At 35.3% G+C, this 26,629-nt stretch overlaps 1 protein-coding gene across 5 annotated transcripts; it reads right to left on the bottom strand.

The window, feature by feature from the left end:
• LOC131144075 (uncharacterized) lies at nucleotides 1–26,512 on the bottom strand. Of its 5 annotated transcripts, XR_009133687.1 has the most exons (5): nucleotides 26,266–26,498; nucleotides 3,243–4,762; nucleotides 2,996–3,157; nucleotides 1,697–1,782; nucleotides 212–367 (listed from the first exon to the last, which is right to left on the bottom strand). XR_009133687.1 is itself a non-coding variant. In XM_058092448.1 (3 exons), the coding sequence occupies exons 1-3, from the start codon at nucleotides 26,270–26,272 to the stop codon at nucleotides 3,122–3,124; spliced, it is 1,563 nt and encodes a 520-aa protein (XP_057948431.1). In that variant the 5' UTR covers nucleotides 26,273–26,512; the 3' UTR covers nucleotides 2,029–3,121. The 5 variants fall into 5 exon arrangements, 2 of the variants coding, with proteins under 2 accessions (XP_057948431.1, XP_057948430.1); XR_009133686.1 differs by having other exon boundaries at nucleotides 1–367; nucleotides 2,996–4,762; XR_009133685.1 differs by lacking the exon at nucleotides 212–367 and adding an exon at nucleotides 428–754 and having other exon boundaries at nucleotides 2,996–4,762; nucleotides 26,266–26,507.
• Nucleotides 26,513–26,629: the final 117 nt, after the last annotated feature.

The raw sequence follows: 26,629 nt of genomic DNA, 5'->3' as shown, positions 1-26,629 counted from the left end.
TAATACTAAATCATATTTTATGTAATTCAAATCTATGCGAAGCATGAAACCCCCTCTCCAAAAGATATCGGGAGACACCCCAGGGAGACTCAGCAACTTCTGTGTAATGTACATTGCCCATGCACTCAATATAACTATACCTACTTTCTTTGGAAAAAACAAAAAACACACAACAAAACAAAGAAAGACCAGCAAAACAAAAACCAGAAAGGCAGTAAAGGAACTGTAACTATTTAATTCCCATACTTTACAAACCAAACAGATAGTAAAGGAACAATCACTTCTTGTCAACCTGTTCATATAACTAAATGCCGACTCCAGTTGTACACTTGGGACGGTCCAAGTGTCATTGTCCATAATCCATAACCTGCAAAATGAATAATATACAGGTAACATGAGACCAATCTACCATCTGTAATTTTGTAGTGGGCTGTGAATTTGACATGTTTAGTGGATTGGTATAAATTTAAACAATAGCCAATACTATTTTGTATGGGATTTTGTTCAAATCCAAAAATCCAAACTCATGTATTAAACTCATCCCCCGCCCCCACACAACATGGGCACAAAATTACAAGCTTTGAAAGCAACAGTTTCAGCCTACTTTCCCACATAATCTGAATTTTAATAGCTTCAGGGCACTCCCAAAAATTGAATACAGCTTTTACACAACTTCTCCAGTTCAATCTGCTGCATGGATGAAATGATATCACGCCACAAACACCCTATAGGGTCCTTTTAACAGTTGATTGAGCTGCAAAATAAACATGAAATTCTATGATGATGCAAGCTCCTTATTATGCTGATAACAGGATGCTAGAGTCCAAACAAATTTTTATGCAAAACTCCTGATCATAATCATTTGATACAGAAAAAATGATCAGTTCGAAAAACTGAAAACTTGATTTGACTCTTGCTAAATGCGTAGGTTTTGTTCAACTGAATCCATCCCAATCACGAATGACTCATGTTTGGCAGCAACACCAACTTACCTACCTGATAAATAATAATAATAATAATAATAATAATAATAATAATAATAATATTGGCAGTTTAGTAATTATTTTATAATCCAATACATGCTACTCTGCAATGCATGTTTCTAATTATTTGCAATACTTAGGCCCAAAATACATGCTCTGAAACACAACCTAAGGGTTGTTTACAGCTGACTAACTAATAGGTTAGTTAAGGTTAGGGCTACATAAATTAGTCAGGTGTCAATAGGCCTCTTTAAGCCTAATGCAATGCAAACTCCACCCATAATTATTCATTAGCAGCTCATCCATTAATATAAGAAATAATTCCTATGTGATTCAGCAAGGATAAGAATTTTCCTCGTGTTCTTTAATGTGGTTTTTTCTCTGTTATTTCTACACAGCAAATTTCCAAAATATCTGTAATATCACCATTGACAAAAAGGGAAATAAACAAATTAAGATGATAAGGACAATAATTTTAGTATATCAAATTTCGATAAGCTGCCCATGGATGTCAAACACAAACCTAAAAATCATTTGCAAATCATGAAAGCAGGCTCTCCAAAAAAATGTGGAGATAGGACCACATGCGCTATCCCCAAAACCAGGCCCTCGATGTATGTGAGAGCCTCATGCACTAGATCATATTACGTTCTTTATCAACATTATACAAGTAATCAAAAAGAAATTAAAAAGAATCTGACATTGATGCTTACTTTTACTACCAAGCCCAAGGAAGAATTTAAATGCCAAAAGGAGAAGCTGTCAGCATGGCATTGCCGCTATTTTAACTGCAACAATCCTGCAGAGAAAGAAACAAGCTGTAGAAAACAAAAGTAAAAAAAAAAAAAATCAAAGAAAGAAAATGTTTTGTGTAGCAAGCAAGCATGAGAGATTATTTACATAATAAGAAAGCCACAAATACCTCCATCATTCGAAAACACCCAATTGAAGGATCACAAGAGAAAAGGTTACAGAGGAAGAACAAAGGCAGCAACTGTGAAATTGAATAAGGAGAGAGAGAGAGAGAGAGAGAGAGAGAGAGAGAGAGAGAGAGAGAGGTCATATGATTCACCAATTGCCTGTTCAGAAAATATAATGAAATACCCTACAGACATTCAAAATAAACGATCCATTTACAAGAAAAGGAGAATGCCTTAGACCCAATAGACCACTTCCTAGAATCCGTTAGCCTCAGTTCCAGAGCAACCAATTACACGAAGGAAGGAAGGAAATCTGAAGAGCTCATATCTTTACAAGAAAATGACAATAATTGACACAACATACATGCACATGAACCCCCATATGTGCAGAAGAAACTTTTAGATCCTCGAGGACAGGTGGACTGCACACAAAAATAGACATGGGATTTGAAGAAATCAAGTGATGGACCACACTAAAGTCATATTTTAAAAACCCCAACAGCATTGCTTATGTCTGCAGAATCCAAGCAATTCAAAGCCCTCAGGGAAAATAGGAACAGTCCAATACTCCAACCTATAAGAAAGAACAATCATCAATCAGATGCTCTATGGGATGCAAGCCAACCATCTCAGAAGAATATGAAAACAGTTGCCCCCAAGAAACACCCAATATCTTAAATAATTGGTTTGAAGCAATAGAGATTTCCCAAAAATACATGTCCAGTCTCAGGAAGCAATAACATCCAAACAATCATGTGTTGTACTGCCAATGTAGCTGTTGGAAAAAGCCCTAGCCTGATATATCTATTTCCTTCCCATGATCATCTTCCTGAATATTTCTCCGCAACCTTCTTAGCCATATCTTGTAGTCCATCGGATATGGCGTCCCACATAAACTATCAACGTAATCAGCAAATGCTTTCAGTAAGGTTGAAACATCCCCAAGCTTCTGCTGGATCAATCTCCTTGACCAAGAGGTCTCTCTCCACTGCAGTGCTCCCTCAACTGAATCCAAGTCAGGCAAAACCCCACCACAAGAAAAATACAGCAAATAAACCAGGCTTTCAGCATCTGAAGCCGAGCACAGCTTACCTTCCTGTAGAGCATAAGTTGACGAAAAATGCAGATTCATTGCTGGTCGATCCCTCTCTTCAAGAATAGCATGCCCCCAACCAATAAGGACAAAATAAGGAGCCCTTATACTGGAACTTACACAAATTACGTTCTCCGGCCGTACGTCTCCATGTCGAATTCCTGCAGAGGCAGCAATTGAGAGTGCTGATAAGCAATCATGGCAACATCTGATAGCCTCATTCATACCAAATTGGCCCCCACTTACCATGTCCGCAACTGTTTTACCAACTGGGCTAGTCACTAGAACTGGGGTCCCACACCAAGGGTGGTCACACTTTCCACCTGAGCTTGGCCTTCGACAGTGACCAGGGTGAATTAACCTACCAGATGCAGTTAACTGAGGCAGATATTTGCTAGAAAGACCTTTCTGCCTCATAATAGTCAATACCTTAGTCTGCCTCTGAACTTGATACCACAAGTTCATATCTTCCCATGCTGGTTCCAGTTGAGAGGGATGAGAACCAACATATAAAAACAAAGCCTTTCCTGGATCATCTGCAGGAGATGCAATGTAAATTGCAATTTCACCATCACTCAGGACTTCATTAATCTGATAACCTTTTTGCCAATTTGAATCATCCACCCATAAAACAGTACCTACTTCTAGCTTCATTGCCTCTTCAGGCTCAATTTTGATAGGCTCATTCTGAACCTCAACAATTTCAGGGGAAACACTGCTCCGCTGGAACCTAAATAAACCATTCCCATTCACCCTGGAGTCGCCTAACTGCCTTTCCATCCTTCTTGTTTGAAGACGAGAACTATGATCTGCAGCTAAATCTTCAACTGAATGCTTTGGCATTCCAGCAAATTGCATGATACAATGGAAGGTTGCAAAAAGTGCCTGTAGGGCACCAATATCTCCCCAGTTAGCATTTCCAAGCTTGTTCCAGATTCTATCAATGGGAGACACTGCAATTCGTGAATGATTTTTAATCCATTCAGTGGCACATCCATAAACATTATTCACATCAAAATTCAATTTATTCACATCTCCTTCAACTTTTACCACCCCACCATATTGAGAATCAACAAGAAGAACAAAGACACAATTTGAACTCTGAAGTACATTTAATCTGCTCATGCTTCTTGACAATAATACACGAACAGCAAAAAAAATGGCTTCACCTAGAACAGACAGAGAAGGCTGCCTACTAGTCTCCACAGCAAGAATATCAGGCCTCAAAAGAGCTAGTTCCAGAATGTGGTCCCACCTTCCATATGAATGTCTAGAGTTCTTTAGCATTATAGATGTGGCACAAAGATCTCCAAGTTTCCCATTAGCTATTGCCTTCTCGGCCTGATAGAATTTTGAGCTTGCACCGCATAAACAGGCAACAGAGAAAGGCATGGGCTCATCTTGACTCCAAAATGCCTCCCACAAGCCCTTCACACTAGCATGTAGAAAATCTTCTACAGCAAGATAAGCAGTTGCTTGAACAGCATCAGATGTTGAAGCATAAACAGCACTGGGCATCCGAATCAGCTGTTGAAATGAAATGCTTTCCAGTGCATAATCAAATTTTTGAAGTTCTATTAACTCGAAAGGGACATCAAATTCAGGCCTTTTGTCTGATATTGATCCAAACCAATCTTCAAGCTTTGCTGTCAATATATCACAGTCCACAAATTTATGGAGAAACTCTTTCTGATCATGAGGCCTAGTAGATGATATGCTAGATCTCTTTGTCCCAGACCCCACTGATTCCTGGTCAGGGGATCCACCTGTCAAACATCCAAGGTTATATAATATTTTTATTCTCATATAATCACATCTACAAGAATCAAAAGCAGCATGAGAAACCACTGGGAGTAAAATGCAGCTACCAACAACTAAAATTAAGCAGGCAATATAAAACATCTACAACAAGACACAGAAATATGCCAGCATTGCAATATCAGAGATTGTAGAACTGTAAATTGTATGTGCATGATATGGGAACTATATAAGACCATTATTGCCAATTTAAACCAAGAAATCCTCAGAGGATATACCCAAAAACAGGAAACAATAATCTGCAAATCAAGGTTGGTTTTTGCCTTCTCCCCAGTAAACAGACTGCAGATGTCAACCATATGGTTTTTATTTATTTATTTATTGTACTAGTGGGGGGAGTTGTTAGAGAGGGAGAGAATTAAAATGAAGAGCATCCTTTGCAAAAGTTTTGATGACACGATGACAATGGTGAAATGGGTCAAGTTTGTTCATCTGTGCTAATTGAACTTCAAGAAGACCATCATAAAAAGTCCAATTCAGGAGGAAAATAATATGACAAATGGAGTATGAGGGCTTCAATATAATTTGTTTTAACTGTAGTCACTATTTACATTACAAGCACTTTAGTGCATACCCCCACATGTGCCACCCCCGTGGGGGAGGGGGGGGGGGTGGCGGGGTGGTGCTGTGGTGGTGGTTGGGGTAATGGAATGTGATGTGTTTAATTTCTATACAAGTTTTGTCATACTTTCACTCTTATTTTTATGTTAGTTTGTCTTTAATTTTATCATTTATTAGAGTTTTGATTTATTTTGTTTATTTTTGTTTAGGAATAAATAAATTAAAGGAGTCATGGGATAAGGAGGAAACTTTCCTTTTCAAATTCAAATTCCCTTCAACAAGAGTCATTCCCAAACTCAAATTCCTTTCCCGAATTTCCTGAAACACCCTTCAATATTTGGAACATAACTTTTGCTAGAAAACTCCAAAAAGGGTAATTTTGGTATCTACGAGAAGCTAAGAAAAAATCTCACAACTTTTGTGTTGTAGATTTTCAAAGATGGGAAGAACTCGATAGAGCAAATCGCACATCAAGGCGGCAGCAAAAAAGGAGGGAATTTGGATGATCTTGTTTTGGGGAGATAAGGGAGGACGACCAAAGCTTTTTAAAAGGAGGGGATTCGAAGCTTAGAAAAAAAGATGAGGATTTGTTTCACCATTGGAGAGGAATTCAAAGCTTGGAAAAAGAAGAAGAGAAAGGCCGAATTGGAGTTGTTGACGATCGAGATTCTTGATCTTCATACAGTTTCCTTTTTTAATTCTTTCATCTTCTCTTTGTACAATTTTTATTATGAATTCTAGAATCATTATGGTTTATTTTGATTCTATTATGGGCTAATTTCTATTGCTAAGGCTACGATGTAACCTCTCCATGACAATTCTAAATCTTATTTCTATGTGATCATAATTTTATCATTCCTTTTGAGTATACATCATTGAGTTTAATGCTTTCAATTATCTGATCAATAGTTGAATGATTTGTTGTGCACGTTAATTCGAGAGATGATGCATGTAGTTTAGCTTCGTATGATGTATGTCATGAATTGAACGAAAAATAGGAATGTGCCAACATGATTTGTGCGGCTTTTATGCGAAATATTATTAATATTAATGTATTCAATTACTTTTAAATTCGCATAGACATATCGCGGGTTATTGTATTTTGGGTAATTCTAATTCTACTCGAGAGAGGGTCTTAGATAAGTTAGAATATTTCTCCGTCAAATAGGATGACAACTCCGTCAAATAGGATGACAAATCATTGATTGCATGATTAGGATTTGGGATTGGATTGGTTAGGTGAGTCGGATGCCTTAGTGTTTTATTCTTGGGTGAAATCATCTTCTTTTTAAGTATTTAGTTGATTTAATTTTATTTGTTTTTATTTTATTTTTCAAATTCAAAATCCACCACTTTTCTTGATTTTCAAATAATTTAGAATTAGAACAATTTCAATAGTTAATAGGTAAATAGTCCTCATGGGTTCGACATCCTTCTTTATCACTATATTACTTGCTACGATTTCGTGCACTTGCAAATTTTCAACAATAGAATGGAGCTCTGGTGACTCTCAATCTTGACAGTGGCCAAGAGTAGTTTCAGCAACTAAACCCTGGACCTGAAACAGTGCAGAATTTTGGGCAATGGATGATGGTCCACAGGCAGGTCTGCAAACAGCAGGTTCAATGAAGAAGAAGAATAGGGGATACAGAGGAAATTCTAGTGCAAAAGGTAGGTTAAAATGTTACAGAGATTGGTTGGAACTGATATAGAATGAATGGTTCGTGATAGTTCATGATATTCTATCTTAGAGAATCTTAACAGTTGGAGGAGAAAATGCAGTGGTTTCCTTAAAGAATCCTCTAGCAATTAGTGAGACACATGTTTCTTGGTATCAAATCCCTGCATCATCACGAGGCTTGGAACTTAAAACCAGTAAGGGACAGTGTCATTTTTCTATCCCAAAAGGAAAAGATGCGCCAATCACAAAAACAATGCTAAGAAGCTAATGCAACCAAGGCCTGATATGATAAGTTGCATGTCATCCAGCTGGCCATGCACGTAATGTGAATGTCATCTTCAAGCATAATTCATTCCAAACGAAAAGTCAATAGACTGAGGATGGTCAAAGAAGTCTTTCTCACAAGTCTCCTACACTTAGTCAGGACATAGTAAACATGAATTCGCACAAGAATGCAGTTGCAATCACAAGGAGTTTTAAACTCCCAACAAGTCGATAACCTCAAAACTCAATGGGAGAAGAAATGTTAAGAAGGTTCTAGAGACTATTGTGATTGCAATTAGGTTGGGCAATATTTGCAATTCAGTTCTTCGCACAGGGAATATGAATCTATGATGATCCCTTTCTGGTTACAGGTTCATTCCCTCCCCTTTCTGCATTAACTACTAATTCTTTAAATGCTCGTGTTTCATATCAGGAGATCAAGGACACTCTTTTTATTATGGATGCGTTCAAGGTGCCTGGCCCCAATAGATTTCATGCCATTTTCTTTCAAAACCTCTTGCCAGATGTGGGATCTCTGGCGTGTATCATTTTATGAAGGATGTTTTTGAAGGAAGAAGATCTGTGCACCATATCAATAATACTCTCCTTGTCCTAATTCCAAAACTGTGAAGCAAAAGGCAGTATACCAGTTTAGATCCATCAGTCAATGCAACGTTTTATCTATAAGGTGATCACCAAGATTTTTCCTTAGAGATTGAAAAGCCACATGGTGCACTTGTAACCCCCTGTAATTTTTTAGTCTCCATATCATGACAAAATAATCATTGCTGGTGTTCAGGTTTAATATAAATTGTTGGCCCACAATCTAACAGCTTAAGCTTTTAGGTGAAGTGGTAGTCTAACATGGTATCAGAGCCAGGTTGAAAGGAGGCCCTGGGTTCTAGTCTCACAGCCCATGTTTACTGTTTGGCTATTCAAAACTATCGTGAGAATTAAACTAGCAGCCATGAAGTGCCCACTAGGGACCAATACTGGCACGTAGGAGCCACTGCAGACCATTATGGACTGCTATGGCTGCTGCAGGACCATTATGACAAAATTATTTTTTCCTTTTATTTTCATTTTCTCCAACAGCTGTGGGAAGAGGAGGGGAAGGAGAAGATTAAAACGATGATGATGATGATATAAACATATATATATTTTTCCATTCAAAAGAGATAGAAGAGAAACATTAATTAACAATTTATTGTGAACAATGCTTTGTTAAAAAAATATTTGCTTTGATGATATTGGTAATTTTTATCTCTTTCCTATATTAGTTAACTCCAACCTTCTCTTCTTGTCTAGTTTTTTGTCTTGTTCAAGTTGTAAATAATTTATTTGTAAAGTTTGCTCAAGTCTTTGTGTAGTTTCATAGCCATGATCCCACATTGGATGTGTACTAGGGAGATCTTGGGTTTATAAGGATGGTTTAGGCTCCAACTATTTGAAACACCTTTTATAGGACAAATTTGTGAGACCAGTGAGCCAAAGCAAAAAATACATCCCCGTAGTTGGGCCCAAGATCATTGCATTTGGTAGTAGAGCCACCCTAGTACTATCATTTGGGTGGATCCTACATAGAAGTGTAAGCCACTCTGATGAAGGCGTTAGAGATCGGACAGGAGAGCACGTCACAATCCCACATCGGATGTGTACTCGAGAGATCTTGGGTTTATAAGGATGGTTTAAGCTCCAACTATTCAAGGCAACTTTTATAGGACAAATCCGTGAGACCAGTGGGCCAAAGAAGATAATACCTTACCAAAGTTTAGCCCAAGACGATTACAATTCACAGTGCTCTTTTTAAATGATAAAGTTAAAGATTATAATATTGTAATTTTGAAGCATACGTGATACAACATAACTTCTTGGTACAACAACAAACAACAATAAACCAAGCCTCAAGTCCCACTAGGTGGGGTCGACTACATGAATCCATTTCCGCCAATTTATGCGATCATAGACAATTTCCTTCAACAAATTCAGCATTATTAAATCCTTACTCACTATGTCATTCCAAATTAATTTAAGTCTACCCCTACCCCCTCTACTGCCCCTCGCTGTAACTAACTCACTCTTCCTTACTAGTGCATTATGAGGCCTACATTGCCAGTGCCCAAACCTTCTGCACCATCCGTCCCTTATTTTATCTTCTACAGGAGTTACGCCTAACTTACCAAAAATATGTTCATTTCTTAATTTATCTTTTAACATTACACCACTCATCCAACTTAACATTCTCACGACAACTTTTACTTTTTAGATATGTTGTTTCTTAGTCGTCCAACATTCTAATCCATATGTCATAGCTGGTCTTATAATCATCCTCTAAATCTTCCTATTCAATTTTAAGGGTCTACGATCACAAAGCAAACTTGAAGCATTTCCCCCTTTTAGCTAACATGCTTTAACCATATGCATTACATCTTCAATTTCTCCTTCAGTTTGCATAATAGATCCAAGGTAGCAAAATCTGCTAGTACTATTGATTCTTCATCATCAAGTTAAACTTTGTCTCCAATATTCCTCCTACTATGACTAAAATTACATTTCATATATTTTGTCTTATTTTTACTTATCCTAAGTCTCTAGATTCTAAAGTTTCTCTCTATAATTCTAACTTAGATTCTACTCCACCCCTAGTCAATCAAGGCAATATCATCTACAAAAAAAACACACACCATGGAACTTCATTTTGGATACTCCTAGTAAGTTCATCCATCACTAAAGCAAAGCAAAAAGATAAAGGCTCAAAGCATATCCTTGATGTATACCTATTGTAATTGGAAATTCTTTAGTCTGTACATCCATAGTCCTGACACTAGTCATTACTCTATCGTGCATATCCTTAATAACATCTGTATACCTACTACATACACCTTTTTTTTTTCTCAAAACCCACCATAGGACTTCCCAGCTACCCTATCATACGCTTTTTCTAAGTCAATAAATACCAGATGCAAGTCCCTCTTCTTTTCCCTAAATGTTTCCATTTATCTTCTTAAAATATATATAGCTTTTGTAATAGATCTCGTGAGCATAAAACCAAATTGATTTTCTGAAACCTTCGTTTCTAACCTTAATCTTTGTTCAACAACCCTTTCCCACAATTTCATTATATGACTCATAAGTTTAATGCCACAATAGTTATTACAATTTTGAATATCTCCTTTATTTTTGTATATAGGTATTAAAGTATTTTTCCTCCATTCATCTAGCATTTTCTTTTTTTTTTATAATTGTGTTAAATAACTTAGTTAACCATATAATTCCATTACCACCTAGGCATTTCCATACTTCAATTAGGATGTTATCTGGTCCTAGAGCTTTTCCATTTTTCATCTTTTTTAGTGCAAACTTAACTTTGTTAACTCTAATTGTACGAATAAATGTCATATTTTTAACCTTTTCCTCATTTGTCAATTCCAATTTTAAGTCTTCTACTTGGTTTTCATTAAATAGCTTACTAAAGGAACTTTTCCATTTTGTTTTATATCTTCTTCTTTAACCAAGACAATATCATCCTCACTTTTTAAACATTTTACATTACCTAAGTCCTCACTCCTTTCTCTAGCTCTACCAAGTTTAAATATTTATCTTTCCCCTTCTTTAGTATCTAATCTAGTATATAAATTATTAAAAGATCTATGTTTAGCTTCACTAACGACCTTCTTTGTATCTTTTCTCGTCTCTTCATGTTTTTCAAAGTTTTCCATGTTTCTACATCTTTGCCATATTTTATAGCAAAATTCTTGTCTTTACAGCTTTTTGAACATCTTGATCCCACCATCAACTTTCTTTACTATTCGAGAATCTTCCTCTTGATTCACATAAAATCCTTTTTGCTATTTTTTAATAGTTAACTAATATAACCTAAAAGAGACCCCGACATTAAACTCGTCATTAACTTATGTAAGACCAAAAAATGAAAGATATCAAGGGACCAATGGAAAGGAGGTAGCGTCCATTAATTAAAACACGGGGTTAGCACACCAATCTTTACTCCTTAGTAACATATCAATAGCCCAAGTGTAACTCTTGTGATTCATTAGTAAGAAAATCTATAAGGAGGTATCCCGAATACCTATAAAAAGGATCCCCTACGTAAGGTAAGGCATCTCATACATCTCCTTCTCACTCACTCCTTTACTTTTGTGATCATATAGTCCTTCCAAATTCTTGTAACTTAAGTATCAAAGTGATCCCTCAGGGTATAGCCCAAGTCCTTCAAGTCATTCTCCTTTCATTCTTGACGGGTGATCGAAGTCATGATTGATCTAAATTCTCCTGAACAAATTTTGGCAACAATAGTTGGCACCATCAATGGGAAATTTGGAAAGGTTTCTTTCTAAAACTCAATCATTGTTGCATCACGCAATTACGAGTCTAAACCCATTGCTAGGGATCAACTGCCCCAATCAATTCACTCCCCACTACAGACAATTTACCAAAAATTGTGCCTTTAGACCAATTTCTAGCCTTCCAAGGGAGGATGGAAGACATGTTTAGCATGATCTTACAATAGGAAAAAGATTTTGTAAAACATGGCCAAGGGACTGTTCAAACAAAAACAACACTTAAGGGTAAGGTAGTGGTACCACATGCAATTGCCTTGAAAATTTCAGATTCAACAAAGAAAGTAAAAGGAGCTAGCAATGTGAGCATTAACAAGCAATTGTCTTAGGAATTTGAATAAAAACTCAAGAAAATTCGATCAACTAGAAAAACGGATAAAAGAAGTTCATAGTCAACCCTTAATAGGGAAAGCCTTAATTAGATCTTCTGAACCCCCCTTTACCAAGGGAATAATGGAGATATCTCTACCCACTAAATTCAAAATCCCCATCTGATGAGCACCGATCATGAGGCAACAAGAAATGAGTTCTACAAAACAAAAAATTGACCCATCTAATAAGCATCGCTCATGAGACCCAAAAATGTCCATCTAATGAGCACTGTTCATGAGGCAACAAGAGATGATCACTGTTCAGTAAATAATTGGCACATCTGATGAGCACCGCTCATGAAACACAAAAATGGTCATTTAATAAGCATCGCTCATGAGGAAGCAAGAGATGAACACTGTTTAGTAAAAAATTGACTCATCTTATAAGCATTACTCATAAGGCCCAAAAATGTCCATCTGATGAGCACTGCTCATGAAATAGCAAAATACGAGTACTGTTCAACAAAAAAATGGCTCATTTGATGAATTTCGCTCAGGAGGCCAAAAAATGTCCAATTGATGAGCACTGCTCATGAGGCAACAAGAGACAGACACTACTCGGTGAAAAATTGGCCCATCAGATGAGCACCACTCATGAGTAAGCAAAAGTCAAACAAAACTTGAAATAAAAAATTGACCCATTTAATGAGTACCGCTCATAAGATCCAAAAATGTCCATTTGATGAGCACCACTCATGAAGCAACAAGAGACAGGCGTTGCTCAATCAAAAATTGACCCATCTGATGAGCACCACTTATTAGGCAGTAAGAGACAGGCACTGCTTGGTAAAAATTGGTCCATCTAATCAACACTGTTCATAAAGTCCAAAAATGTCCATCTGATGAACAACGCTCATGAGGCCCAAAAATGTCTGTCCAATAAGCACTACTCATAAGGCAAAAAAATATGGGCACTGCTCAATAAAAAATTAGTCCATCTTATGAGCACTGCTCGTGAGGCCCAAAAATGTCCATTTGATGAACACCGCTAACGAGGCAACAAGGGACGGACACTGCTCAACAAAAAATTGGCCCATCTAATAAGCACCACTCATGAGGCCCAAAAATGTCATAAGATGAGCACTACTCATTAAGCAATAATAAAAGGACTTAAAGTAAATGCAAAATACTCTCAAGCCAAAAAGGTAACTCTAAGACTTGAGAGTGGGGGGACCAACTGATATAACCTAAAAGGGACCCCGACATTAAAACTCTACATCAACTTATGTAAGACCAAAAAATGAAAAAACATCAAGAGATCAAAGGAAATAAAGTAACATCCATTAATTAAAGCAAGGGATTAGCACATCAATCTTTACTCCTTAGTAACATATCAATAGCCAAAGTATAACTTCTACGATCCATAGGAAAAACAATAATGAGGTATCCTGAATGCCTATTAAAAGGACCCCCTAAAGAAGGTAAGGCATCTCATATCATCACATTCTCACTCACTCATTTATTGTTGCAATCATATAATCCTCCCAAATTCCCTGACTTAGGCATTGGAGTGTTCCCCAGGGTACACCCCTGATCCTCCAAAGCACTTTTCTTTCATTCTTGGCAGGCGATCAAAGTCGTAATTGATCCAAATTCTTTCAGACAAATTCTAGCAACAACACTAGCTATCCTGCTCCAAAGAGTGTTTGTGTCTACGCCATCCTTTATAGTCCAATTACCATCTTTGATCATTTTATCTTTAAATTTATTATATTTTCTCTCTTTAAGTTCCAGCACCTAGTTATCTTGCACTGATTTATTTTATCATTTCTCTTCCATTTTTAATACATATATCTAATAATAAAACTCTATGTTATGTGGTTGAACTTTCATTTGGGATAACTTTACAACCCTTACACAATAAATGATCTACCCTCCTAGTTAAGAAAGAAATTTACTTGACTTTTATTTTGTCCACTTTTGAAGGTTATTAAGTGTTCTTTCTTCTTAAAGGAAGTATTCATTGTAATAAGATCATACGACATGGCAAAGTATAAGATCATTTCCCTAGACTCATTTTTGTCTCCATATCCATATCCTTCATGTATCCTCTCATAACCTTTATTATCTCTTCTGACGTGTCCATTCAGATTTGCTCTTATGAATATTTTCTCAATCCCTAATATCCCTTGTATAATACTAATTATATCTTTCTAAAATGTCTTTTAAGGGTTTCTGCTAAGCCCCCATTTGGGAGCACTGGGAAAAAAAAAGGTGACTTTGGCTTGTACTCCAACACTTATTGCAAAAAGTGCTTTTCCAAAATCACTTTTTTTATAACTATTTAAGTGTAATTTGAGAAGTAATCTAAGAAAATTTTTTAGCCACTTAATTTTGTAAATATAAGAAAACTTAGTGGCTATTTTATAATTTAAAAAATACATTAGTATTTTACTATTTATTATAAATATTAATTATTAATGAAACATAATTCAATTATGGAATGAAGAAGAACAACCACCTATTAATTTAAATCAATATTAAAATTAAAAATACTAATTTAATTAATAATATTATTTTAACATAAATTAATATGATAATCATATGTTATAAATATAAATTAAGAACAAGATTATTGTTAATAAAAAAAATAATATTACATTATTTTTATTTAATAAAAATATTTAAATATTAATTAAAAATAACAGTTCACATAATTGTCAATTAAATTGTTATTTAAAAATTAATCATATATTATTTTATTAACTATTATAACCTATTAATTATTATCAAAATATAATTAAATTCTCAAATGAATAAAAAAACCATCTATAAATTTAAACTAACATCTAAATAAAATAAAATTTAATTTAGTTATCAATAATATTTTTAACATAAATTAATGTGATAATCATATGTTAAAAATATACATTAATAACGAGATTATTGTTAATTAATAAATAATATTATATTATTTTAGTTAATAGAAAATATTTAAATTTTAATTATAAAACTAATATAATTATAATTTAAATTTTTAATCATAAAATATTAAATTTTTATTTAAAATATATTTAAAAATGCATATTAGCTATTATAATTCAATTCTAGACTGAACAAGAACTATTTATTAATTTAACTAAACCTTAAATAAATTAAATTTTCAAATTTAATCAATAATATTATTTTTATCATAATAATATGATAGTAATATGTTATAATGTTTTAAAAGATGTTCATGAGGCGTGCCTATTTTAAGCATAAAACGCCCTAAGGTGTAACTTGAAAGGCGTAAATCCTCAAATGCGTACGCCTCAAGCAAAAAGTCACGCCCTTTACACCTTTTGTTTTGATGGGGAGCTTTGGCTGTCCCTCTCTCGGGTATGCCTAGAATTTCTGTACATATCCATTTTGATCAATATAATGTACTTTTACGGATCAAAAAATAAATAAATAAATAAATAAAAATTAAAAAATAACAGCTTGATAGGGCTTTAACAAGTGTCAAAACCCGCCTCCCTCTCTCGACGAAGCTTCTTTCTTCCCCTCTCTCGATGAAGCTTCTTTCTTCCAAGCTTTTGCACCTCTCCGACAACTCCTCTAGCTTTTCGTCTCTCTTCGATGAGTTGATGACTCCTTCCGACGTATCGTCTCTCTCCTACAACCCCTTCAGAAATCTCATCTCTTTCCAACCTTGCATCTGGCTTCGAAGATTCCTCCAACTTCTCGTCTCTCTCTAACGAGTCAACGACCCCTTCCAACCTTTGATCTGCCTCCAAAGACCCCTTCTAACATCTCATCTCTCTCCGACAACCCATTCAGACCTCTCGTCTCTCTCCAGCGACCCTCTACAACCTCTCCTCTCTCTCCGCGACCCCCCAAAACCTATCTGCTTCGAGATCTCTTCTTAGTCTGAGGTCTTTACTCAAAGTCTCAAACTAATTCAAGTATTCAACTCTCGCTCTCTCCAATGTTGTTCATAGCAGACTCCCATAAGACTCTCTGCCAATGTCTCTAAAACTCAAGGTACCTGCAGCTGCTTTTGATTTGTTTCAGTTTTCACTTTTCCTTTTTCAATTTTCAGTTTTAATTTCCTGCTGCAGCTGCTGATTGTTCCTATTCAATAAACAAAAACATGTTTGAAGGTGAGTCAAAGGGGCAGAAAAAAAAAATTTGTTCGGAAATAGATAAAAAAAAAAAAGTTTATGAAGAAAAATATTTTAGATGCAAATTTTGTGATCAAACTTGGAGTGGGACTATCACAAGATTTAAACTTCATTTGGCAAGTACATGGAAGGGAATGAAACCCTGCCCAAAATCTCCTCAAAACGTGAGAGATGAGTGCAAGATCGCTCTTGAAAAATTCCAAGAAGAGAAGTGTAAAAGAAATGATCTTCTTGAAGAGATTGGGATCGGTCTAGGAGGAGGGACTTAAAGTGCTACTTCTCCATCAGTTTGGAGATCTTGAGTAGCAGAACAGTGAGACTAGCCTTAATCCTAGGGCTAAAGGTCCAATGGATAAGTTTTCATCTTCACTGACCAAACAATCCACTCTAAACTCAAAAAGGAAGAAGGAAGAAAGAATTGAAATGTGTACGAAAGTTGGTCGTTGTGTGTTCAACAATGCTCTACCATTTAGTTTGATGGAAGACGCATATTGGCGTGTTATGGGGGATGGTATTGCTAATTACGAGCCAGGTTTCAAGCCTCCGTCTATGCAAGAGATGAGGACATGGATCCTTAAAGATAAGTTGAAAGACATCGAAGGCAAGTTGAAAGAACACAAAAAAAATTGGAAGGAATATGGATGTTCTATCATGGTTGATGGATGGACTGATGGGTGTTCAAGGGTCTTGGTTAATGTCCTTGTGAATAGCCCTACTGGTACATGGTTTTTAAAATCCATTGATGCTTTTGATTCTATAAAAATGGTGATTTGATGTTTAAGTATATGGATTAGGTGGTTGAGGAAGTTGGTAAGGAGAATGTTGTGCAGGTGATAACCGATAATGTGAAGAACATAATAAATGGTGGAAAGAAGCTTATGGAAAAGAGGGAGAAGCTCTATTGGACTCCAATGTGCTGCACATTGTTTGGATCTCATGTTGGAGGATGTTGCAAAACTGAAGATCCTTGAAAGCACAATCCTAAAGGCTAAGCAAGTTGTGAAATTTATTTATAATCGTTCCTATGTACTTGCCAAGGTCTTAAATTTCAATTTCGACTCAAATTTCGAAGCTCTAAAAGTATGGAAATTTCAAAGGAAATTTCGATTTCGATGTCAATTTTGATTTCGATTCAAAAAAATAACGAAAATCAATAGTAAAGCATGAAATTCTTTGTGAAACATAATAATGTAAGTCTTCAGACTAATATATTATAAGTTAAACACATCTATGTTGTGCATGAGGTGGAAAAGTAATAATATAGTATGTGTATCAAACATATTTGTAAGATAATGTACATTAAACATATTTAGCTAATACAAATGAAATTCATAAATCATTTAAATATTATTTATTATACAAATAATGATAATTTAGACATGAATGATTAAATAAAATGTTTTTGTAAGTTTATTTTTCATATAATCTCAAAAACACTTGTAATAATCTTTCGTTTCGGAAAAAATAAATAAAATATAAATTAAGAGAGAAATTTCATCGCACTTCTAAATCTCTCATTTGAATTCTGATGAAATTTCATTTTATAGTTAAATTTTCGATAAGTTTTGTTAAAATTTCGAGATTTCAATAAATTTTAGATGATTTGTTGAGATTTTGACGGAAATTATGTAAGACGGAAATCAAATGCCATTTCGATTTCGAGGGTAACGAAAACCGAAAATTTCAATGGAAATTTCGACAATTTCGAGGAAATTTAATACCATGGTACTTGCAATGATAAGGAAGCATTTCACCAACAACAAAGAACTCATTTGCCCTACAATGACACGCTTTACTACTGCATTTTTTACACTTCAAAGCATTTACAAACAAAAGTGAGGTCTTCAATCTATGTTCTCTTCAGAGATGTGGTGCACTTCTACATATGCAAAAATGCATGAAGGTATAAGGACTCGCTCTATAGTTTTATTTGACCAACATTTTTGGCGTCACGTGGCTTATGTTATCAAGAGTGTTGTCTTTCTTGTGTGTGTTCTACGGGAAGTTGATTCTAAGGAAAGACCAGCCATGGGATTTCTCTAGGGGTTGATGGATTCGGCGAAGGAAAAATTGGCTGCAAATTTTTCAATAAATGCCAAGAAGTATGGACCCATTTGGAGAAAAACAAATGATAGATAGACTCCACAACTTCATCACCCTTTACATGCTACAGGATATTATCTAAATCCCCAATTGTGTTATAAGGAGAACTTCTATGATCGTGAAGAAGTGAAGAAAGGACTATTTGAATGCATGGATAAAATGTTGAGATATAAGGAGAGGCTAGTTGCAGACATCCAATTGGATTTGTTTGATAATGCACGAGGGGATTTTGGGACTCGAGTGGCTATTGACTCTCGAATGTTGAGAAGCCCAGATAAAAATAATACTTCAGTAAAAATTAGTTAATTAGTACTCTATCCTTGTTTCTTCTTATAACTTGGAACTTAAATATGTGTTTTTCTTTTGTAGCTGGTTGGTGGTAGCGTTTTGGGACAAAGACCCCAGAATTGATAAAGTTTGCTATTCGTGTTCTTAGCCTGACATGAAATGCTAGTGGATGTGTGATGGGGATCAGCATGCTCTACCTATGTCATTTTCAGATGTTATGACACGCGGATGGCCTCCCATGTCCACATTTCCTTTGCCGACATGATGACACGTGGACGACCTCGCGATGTTCACATCGGTTCATAATTGTTTGTAGATTTTGAATGGATTATTTGAAAACTTGTTTTGAAAACTTTTCAGTGTGAGAAAGACCCGATAGAGATGCCTAAGCAAGTCCGAATTCAAAACCCATGTGGGCCCCACACGGCTCTATTGGGCCCACACAAATTGGGCCTCCCTTTGACTTTTGTTTGTATTTAAATTGTAAACATGCAAGACAACTTGCTTGCATGTGTATGTTAGGAAATTGTGTATGTCTAGTGAGTTGGAGTGTTAGTAAGTTGTGCTTAGTATTTATTGTGTCTAAAAAGTTGGAGCATTTATTTTGTTAGTAACTTGTAAGAGTAATTAATGTGTCTAGTAAGTTGGTGTCTTTATTATTTGTCTCCCATGCTTGTGTAGGAATTGTTAGTTGTGTCTTTATTATTTGTCTCTCATGCTTGTGTGGGAATTGTTAGTTGTTTAGTGTCCTTGTCCCCCCATGCTAGCTAAAGCTTGTTAATGCTTTGTCCCCCCATACTAGCTATATATATCCCTTCATTGTAAGAACAAAAGCTAAGTTTGAATATTGAATAGAATTCTTTTGCTAAAGCTTGTTAGCTTTGTCAAATCATTTTGATTGTATAGTGTGAGGCGTGTTCTCTCTGGAGATCAGGTGGTGAGAGACCATTATTTTATCTAGCAACTCCATCCCTATCCCACCTTCACGACTTCCCTCCACCACCCACACGGTCATCACCAAGTTACACCCCAAGGCCACCAATCCATCATCTCATTTGCTGCATACATATCCATATTTCAAAGTGTGTACGAAGAACTTCAAACGAGTTCTAATTATCCTCCAACACAGCCACACCAAAATACCCCCCCACATGGCCACTTCCCCTCTATTACATTGTTGCGTTTGTCTCGGCGTTTCAAAACTTGTTCCAAGGAATTTTCTGGCGTGGTCTAAGACTTGTGTTGAACAACGTCAAGCATCCATAGATTCTTGTGATAACTTCAGTTTCTATTTGAGCCCCTATTATATCTTACAGCCCCTGCTATTACTAAACCTTAGTTTTAAATTCTGCACTTTCATATTTGATAAACCCTTTGCCTGAAATTCTGAATTCCAAAACTTGAATCGCATATTTGAATCCTTAGACTTTCTGCCGTGCTAAACACATAACTTATTTCTTGAAATATTGAAATAACATCTTTACTGCAATTTCAACTTGTTTCCTTTGTGAAAGAACTCTTGGGACTTATCTTTGAACAGCATCATACACCTTTTCAATATCCTTAAACATGTGAAATATAGCATGATTTATTGTGTTTATGTTTGGATAACTGAATTCTTAATTTAAAGTGTTTGAGTGTGTCTACTTGCTTGTGAGGGTTTAATCAGTAGGACTAGGTCACACTCTCCCATCCTACATCAATGTGAGGGGAATTGGAGCACATTTGAGCAAGTTCTTCATTCTTACAAATGCCATGTTATTATCGTTTCACTCAAATATGAAAATATCTTCTAATAACTAAAAATTTAAATGGCTTAAACTCAATTGTAGATTCATACGAAAAAAAGGAATAGATTAGAGCCAAAAAGATTGAATGCTCTAGTTTACATGAAGTACAACACCAAACTGAGGGAGAGAGCTCTAAGAAGAAGACAAATTTATGATCCAATATTGGTGGCAGAAGTAGCTTCAGATGATGAATGGATCACTGAGAAGGAAGAAACTATCCTCCCAAAAGATACTTCTTAGTTTGATGATGAAAATCTCCTAGAAATTGATGCTAATAGGGATTTGACTGTGGTAGCTTTTGAAGGAGATAATGCTCAACCAACACAAGCTTCTGGTAGCTTGCATTCTATACTTCCTAGCAAAAGGAAGATTAGTGATTATTGTGAGAACTTGAGTACATACATATCAATAGTCATTTTTTTATAATTCTCCATTTCTCCTAATTCCTAACCTATAACTTTATTGAATATCTAGGCACTCAAGACAAAGGCAAGAGGCCAACATTGACCACAATCGAGGAAGACGATGATGTTGAAGTGGGAGAGGGGAAATTTATAAGTGGAAGAACTCCTACTACAGATGAGTTTGATGAAGATGAAGACTTTGAGGAAAACCTTGATAGTTCCCTTTGAACTTTGTTGATTTTGACTTAGATTCCTATGAGACATTGTAATGCTTTAATTTGGCTTTTTCTCTTCTTTTTGTAACGTTATGGCTCATGCTTATTTTTTACCATGCAGTGTTTGAGTTTGTTAGCTAAAATTGGCCTATATGATATTTAAAAATAATGTTTTTATTTTTTTCTCCATTATTCAAAATTTTTTCTCATTATTTTACTAAATGTAAATTGATTTTATTTATTAATTATTTAAAAAAGTATAGTCTCAAAATGCCTACGCCTCAACGCCTTGAGGCTTACACCTCGCCTTACGCCTCAACGCCTTGAGGCTTACGCCTCCCCTTACGCCTTCGCCTTTTAAAACATTGATATGTTATAAATATACATTAATAACAAGGTTATTATTGATTAAAAATAATAATCTTAAATTATTTTTTAATAATATATATAAATTTTAATTATAAATAATTAAAATGATTATTAATGAAATTTTTCATTAAAAAAATATTAATATTTTTTTATTTAAAATATGTTTAAAAATAATCATATGGTACCCTATAATAAAAAATAGGTATCCAAATACCACTTATTTTAAACACAACCAAACACCAGTTATAATTTTCAACACTTTTCCATTTCAGCAATTATTAATTTCAGCATTTTTTTTAAAATCATTTATGCATGAGTGGTTCCAAACGATTCCTAAGCCTACTTGAGTAGCATAAGCACTAATGACATTTATTATCTCTTCGCCTAAGACTATCTTGATTTTTATAATTCTATCCTCTACTATTTTGACATCTACAACGCTATTTCTTAAGTTTTTGTCTACAATAATTCCTACCCTATTCTTATGTTTTTCTTTTCTAGTGTACCAAAGATTGAATCCTGATTTTTCAATTTATCTAGCTTTCTCCCCCACCCACTTTGTTTCTTGAAGGCAGATTAAATTAATTTTTCTTCTATTCATTGTGTCCACAATTTCCATGCTTTTACCTGTAACTGTCCCTATATTCCAAAATTCTAATCTAATCCTAGTCTCCGAGATTAAATTTTTTACCTGCCCACGTTCAAAATGATGCAGGAACCCTCTCATATTTGACACCATATTCGGATTCCGTCACAACGCATCGCTCGGGAATCCAAATTTATTAAATTTGATTGTTCTTTGATCGAAAAGATGAGATTTTACTACGAAAAAGATGGAGGAGGATAAGAAATCCTCCTTAAAAGATACAAGAACCAAAATAAAATAAAACAGTACAGCCAGCCAATGACACTGTAGATCAGTAAATGAAATCTCTTTGAAGCATCCTACAAAGCACACAAGGAAGCTAAATACTAAATCCTATCCCAACGCATAATAGAAGAGATCCTTTACCCACATAAAAACATGACCATTCCGCTCCAACCAAATCCCCCACAAAACAACAAAAGTCCCACACCTCCATAATGCCAACCATATTCACCCTTTCCAAAACCTGAAAATGAAATAACCAACAGATCCCCCACTGTCTCTAGATGGTTAATTTTATTATTGAAACTAATAAAATAATGGAGCTTGTTTAATTTATTGTGTGTGTTATTAGATTAATATATAACTAGAGTAAATCATATTACAAGCATTTTTGTTTGAAAATAAGTTGTTTGGATTATTTGGAGAGAACTAGGTCTGTCTTGAGCTGGTGGAGGATTTGTTAGCTATTTCTAAACAGTTGGGTAATCTAATAGGTTCCAAATTGTGTAATCTAATAGGTTCCAAATTGTGTAATCTAATTGATTCAAATCGATTCTTTAGATTTGAGGGGCAAATCCATCAATTCGGCAACAATTTGGTTGTTATTTGATTATCTAGCAAGATTCAGATTGATCTGCTGCGGAATTGATACGAACCGTAAGATTCGAATTGCAAATCATAAGATTCTAACAAACATGCCTCAATCACTGTTCTTTGTCTCTCTTATCCAACAAGCACAGACCACCTAAATTAAGTCACTCTTCCTTAGTGATGCATCTATTATATCTCTCTCACACATCCAAATCATCCTCTATGATCCTGTCTCACTTCTACTTCAAGTGTTTCCAAAATAAATATAGAGAATGCAACGGCATTAAAATAACTTGAAACATTTAGGTTACGTTTGGTTTATGGAATGGAATGGGAAATAACAATTATATGGGAATGAGCATCATTTCAAGGCAAATTATCACGTAAAAATTGATTTTATATAAAAGAATCTGGAAGAGAAGAGGAATGGCCATTCCTAAATTTTACCATGGGAATATCTATCCTAGTACTATCCCATGTTGGTTGGAATAACAACTTTTGCATGTGATTTTTTAAAAAATAATGCTGTCTTTTTCCTATGCAAACTATTAAATCCCCATGCAATAGCTATTTGACTCCCACTTTATTCCATTCCACAAACAAAACATAACCTTAAGAAATTTTTGAATATCCTATAAATGTGGGTATTAGACTATGAATAAATAAAATAGTCAAATCTGCTATAAGCTTAAAAATTTTTAGGGGAAATTGTGTAAGATTATAATTTTAATTGAATAAAAAAGTGCACATACAACCTATCTTTACGCATATTATCAACAAAAATATTAATATTCAATGTGAAAAAATAGAAAAATAAAAAGAAGCATGCCAAGCCTTGAGTTGAGCCAACTAAATGAATCCTTTTCCACCAAATTTACATGATCTTGGGCGATTTCCTCCAATTATTTGAGGGTTTGTTACTCCGTACTCACTATCTCATTCCAAGTTATTTTTTGTCTTCCTACACCTTCTACTGGCTGTCTGGTCCTGTCCAGCTCCATTTAAAAAATGCTCCAGCTGAGGTTGTGTTTGTATTATTTTTATGATGAAAAAGAAGGGCAATTCCAGCTTTTGATGATGAAAAGACAAGCCTTCGACTCGTCAATGGCAATGAAATTGTCAACCACAATGCTTTAGATTTTGATTGAAGGAGATTTAAATCAATATCGAGAATGACAGTCCTGATTTGATCATGCAGGGTGATTGCCAAGAGTGAGTGCCCAATTTGGAGATATTTACTTTGATGTGAGGACGGTTTGGGTCATGGCTTCAACTTGAGAATATTTTAGAAGTTCAGGAATCAGATTTATAATTGAGGAATTTCAAATGGAGAAAATTACATCAAAGAAGCTTTAAATCTATATCAAGAATAACAGTCATGATTTGGTCATGCAGTGTGATTGCCAGGGGTGAATCGTAATGATCAGTAGAACCTTTTTGGAGATGTAATTGTAAGTAGGGACTGGTTGGGTTTTGGCTTTGAATTGAGAATATTTTAGAGGTAGGGAATCAGACTTAGGTTCAATGAATTTCAAATGGAGAAATTTAGGGAATATAACAAATTAGGACTCTGTAGAGATAAAGAGTTTTTTGTTCTTAAAATTTTTTAAAAAAAATTAGGGCTGCCGAGGGAAAGGAGTTTTGATCAAATCTAAATTGAGGTCCAAACGGATCAACACGCATGGATAGTGGGCGCTGCTGAATGGAGATGATGGCTGCAAATTCGCATCAAATTGCTTCAGCATTTTAGCCATTTAGGGACACGCCAAAACTCAGTTTTCTAAGAGCTACTAGTGCCATGCCTTCTTGAGCGATGTGATGCATAAAATAAACCTATGCATAGTTTTTAACAACACGATCAAACTATTTATTTATATATATATATATATATATATATATATATATATATATATATATATACACATCAATGTTTTAAAAGACGAAGGCATAAGGCAAGGCGCTCTAACCCTAAAGAGGCGAGGCGTAAGCCTTAAGGCATAGGGGCATAAGCCTTTTGAAATTTTATTTTCAGATTAAAATATATGAATAAATTACATATTTTAAAAATTAAGAAAAAAAATTAAGAAAATCACAAATATAATGTAAAAAAAATCAAATATAATTTGCAAACTACTTGTTGACCATTCAAAAAAATTGCTAACCTAAATTCATGACGTAAATCATGACAAGAGATAGTTATAACATTCCAAAGTTCAAATTATTTTTCAAGATCTAAGATACAACTAAATTGTTTTGGAAAGGTTGAGGATCAAGAGTTTTAGAAATCAACTCATATTATGACATTACTTTTATATAAACATGGAGTTAATATTTTCTAGTCAAATCTTACTCGAGAATTACACACCCAAAATGCATAAGCTTCAAGTAAAAACGCAAAAAATGAAATGCCTTTTGAGCAAATGCACAAGTCTCAGTGTGTAAGGCCTTAGCCCTTTTGGGATTTGATATTTTAGATTAAGCATCAAGGCATTTTAGGCATGCCTTCCCTTGAGGCGAGCCTCGATTAAGCCTTTTAAAACATTGATATACATATATATATATATATATATATATGCATATACATATTAAGGGGTTCATAGTTAGTCATGATAAAAAACAAAGAGGAACTTAACCACAATCATGCTTCAATCTAAGGAAAAGGGAATTAAATCTGCAGACAAATAAGACAATGTTAAAAGCTGCTCGGTTGGATCTAAATATCATATTAATCTTGAATGAGGGGTGTTTCTTTATACCGCCCTGCATGTGTCATCACATATCTGCTGAACACTAATGAACTTGCTATTGTTTCATTCATAGCTTGCTTCATTTTACTCTTTAAGAATGTGTTTTTTTATCCCCCTAGACCTGTTCATTTATCTTGTGCGCTCACTTGAGTTCGTACTTTTCTCTTCAATATATTCACTTCACAGGATCCGGAGCACAGAGATATTTAATTAATATCTCAGCAAGAATATGTAAACCATTGCCTGAAGATGCTCCCGCCAGCATTTTGCCAAATACCCCAGCAATCCCCACCACAATGCTACATTACTACCCAAAAGTGACCTAAATTAACCACCAATAGGCGCTTCTTAAAACCACAAATAAACAACAACAAGAATATCCCCATTCCACAACCACTCCGCAAAATTAACGCAATCTTCTCCATTAAAATTCCGCAATAACCAATTATGATTGGCCGTCGCTCAAATACGCCGAAAAACACCTCAATTAACGAAACTTGCCATACTTATCAACGGAATTCTCTCCAATAAAATCCCCGAAATGAAGCATCCAATCGAAGATCAGCACAAAAATAGCATAAATCGAACTGATTTTGACTTGAAAAATCAATGCACGAATTAAGGCAGAGAATCAAAAGAGAACAGGAAAAACAGCTAGCGAGAAGAGTTAATGGAGTTTAAGTTAAATTAAGGAGGAGTGCGAGAAGAAAAAGGAAGGTGAGGGTTTAGGGTTACCTTCCATTATGGTTTGAATGTTTCCACAGCTTCAGATCTTCCCACAAGCTCAATCATCCGAGTCCCATGCCGATCTAATCTCTCTGATGCAATCTGAATTTCCTAATCTGAAACACACTCTCTCTATCTCTCTCTCGCACGCGCTGTCGCGCTTGCGCTGGGCCGGGGGGGTGGCGGATTTCAGTGCTCCCTCACTTCTTTTCTCCACCGGGATTGGAATCTCCGGTCCCATCTACGAGGACGCGACACGTCACATACGCTTCCATTGCACGATACATACGGCACCGTGTCGCCAAGCGAAATCTCAAGGGGCCCACACATACGGAGCTTTCTCACCGAAAATAATATTAAACGGGTTTGATTT

Source organism: Malania oleifera, chromosome 12 (genome assembly GCF_029873635.1).
Source record: "Malania oleifera isolate guangnan ecotype guangnan chromosome 12, ASM2987363v1, whole genome shotgun sequence".
Taxonomy (NCBI): Eukaryota; Viridiplantae; Streptophyta; class Magnoliopsida; order Santalales; family Ximeniaceae; genus Malania; species Malania oleifera.
This window is presented reverse-complemented; position numbering and strand designations above follow the sequence as displayed.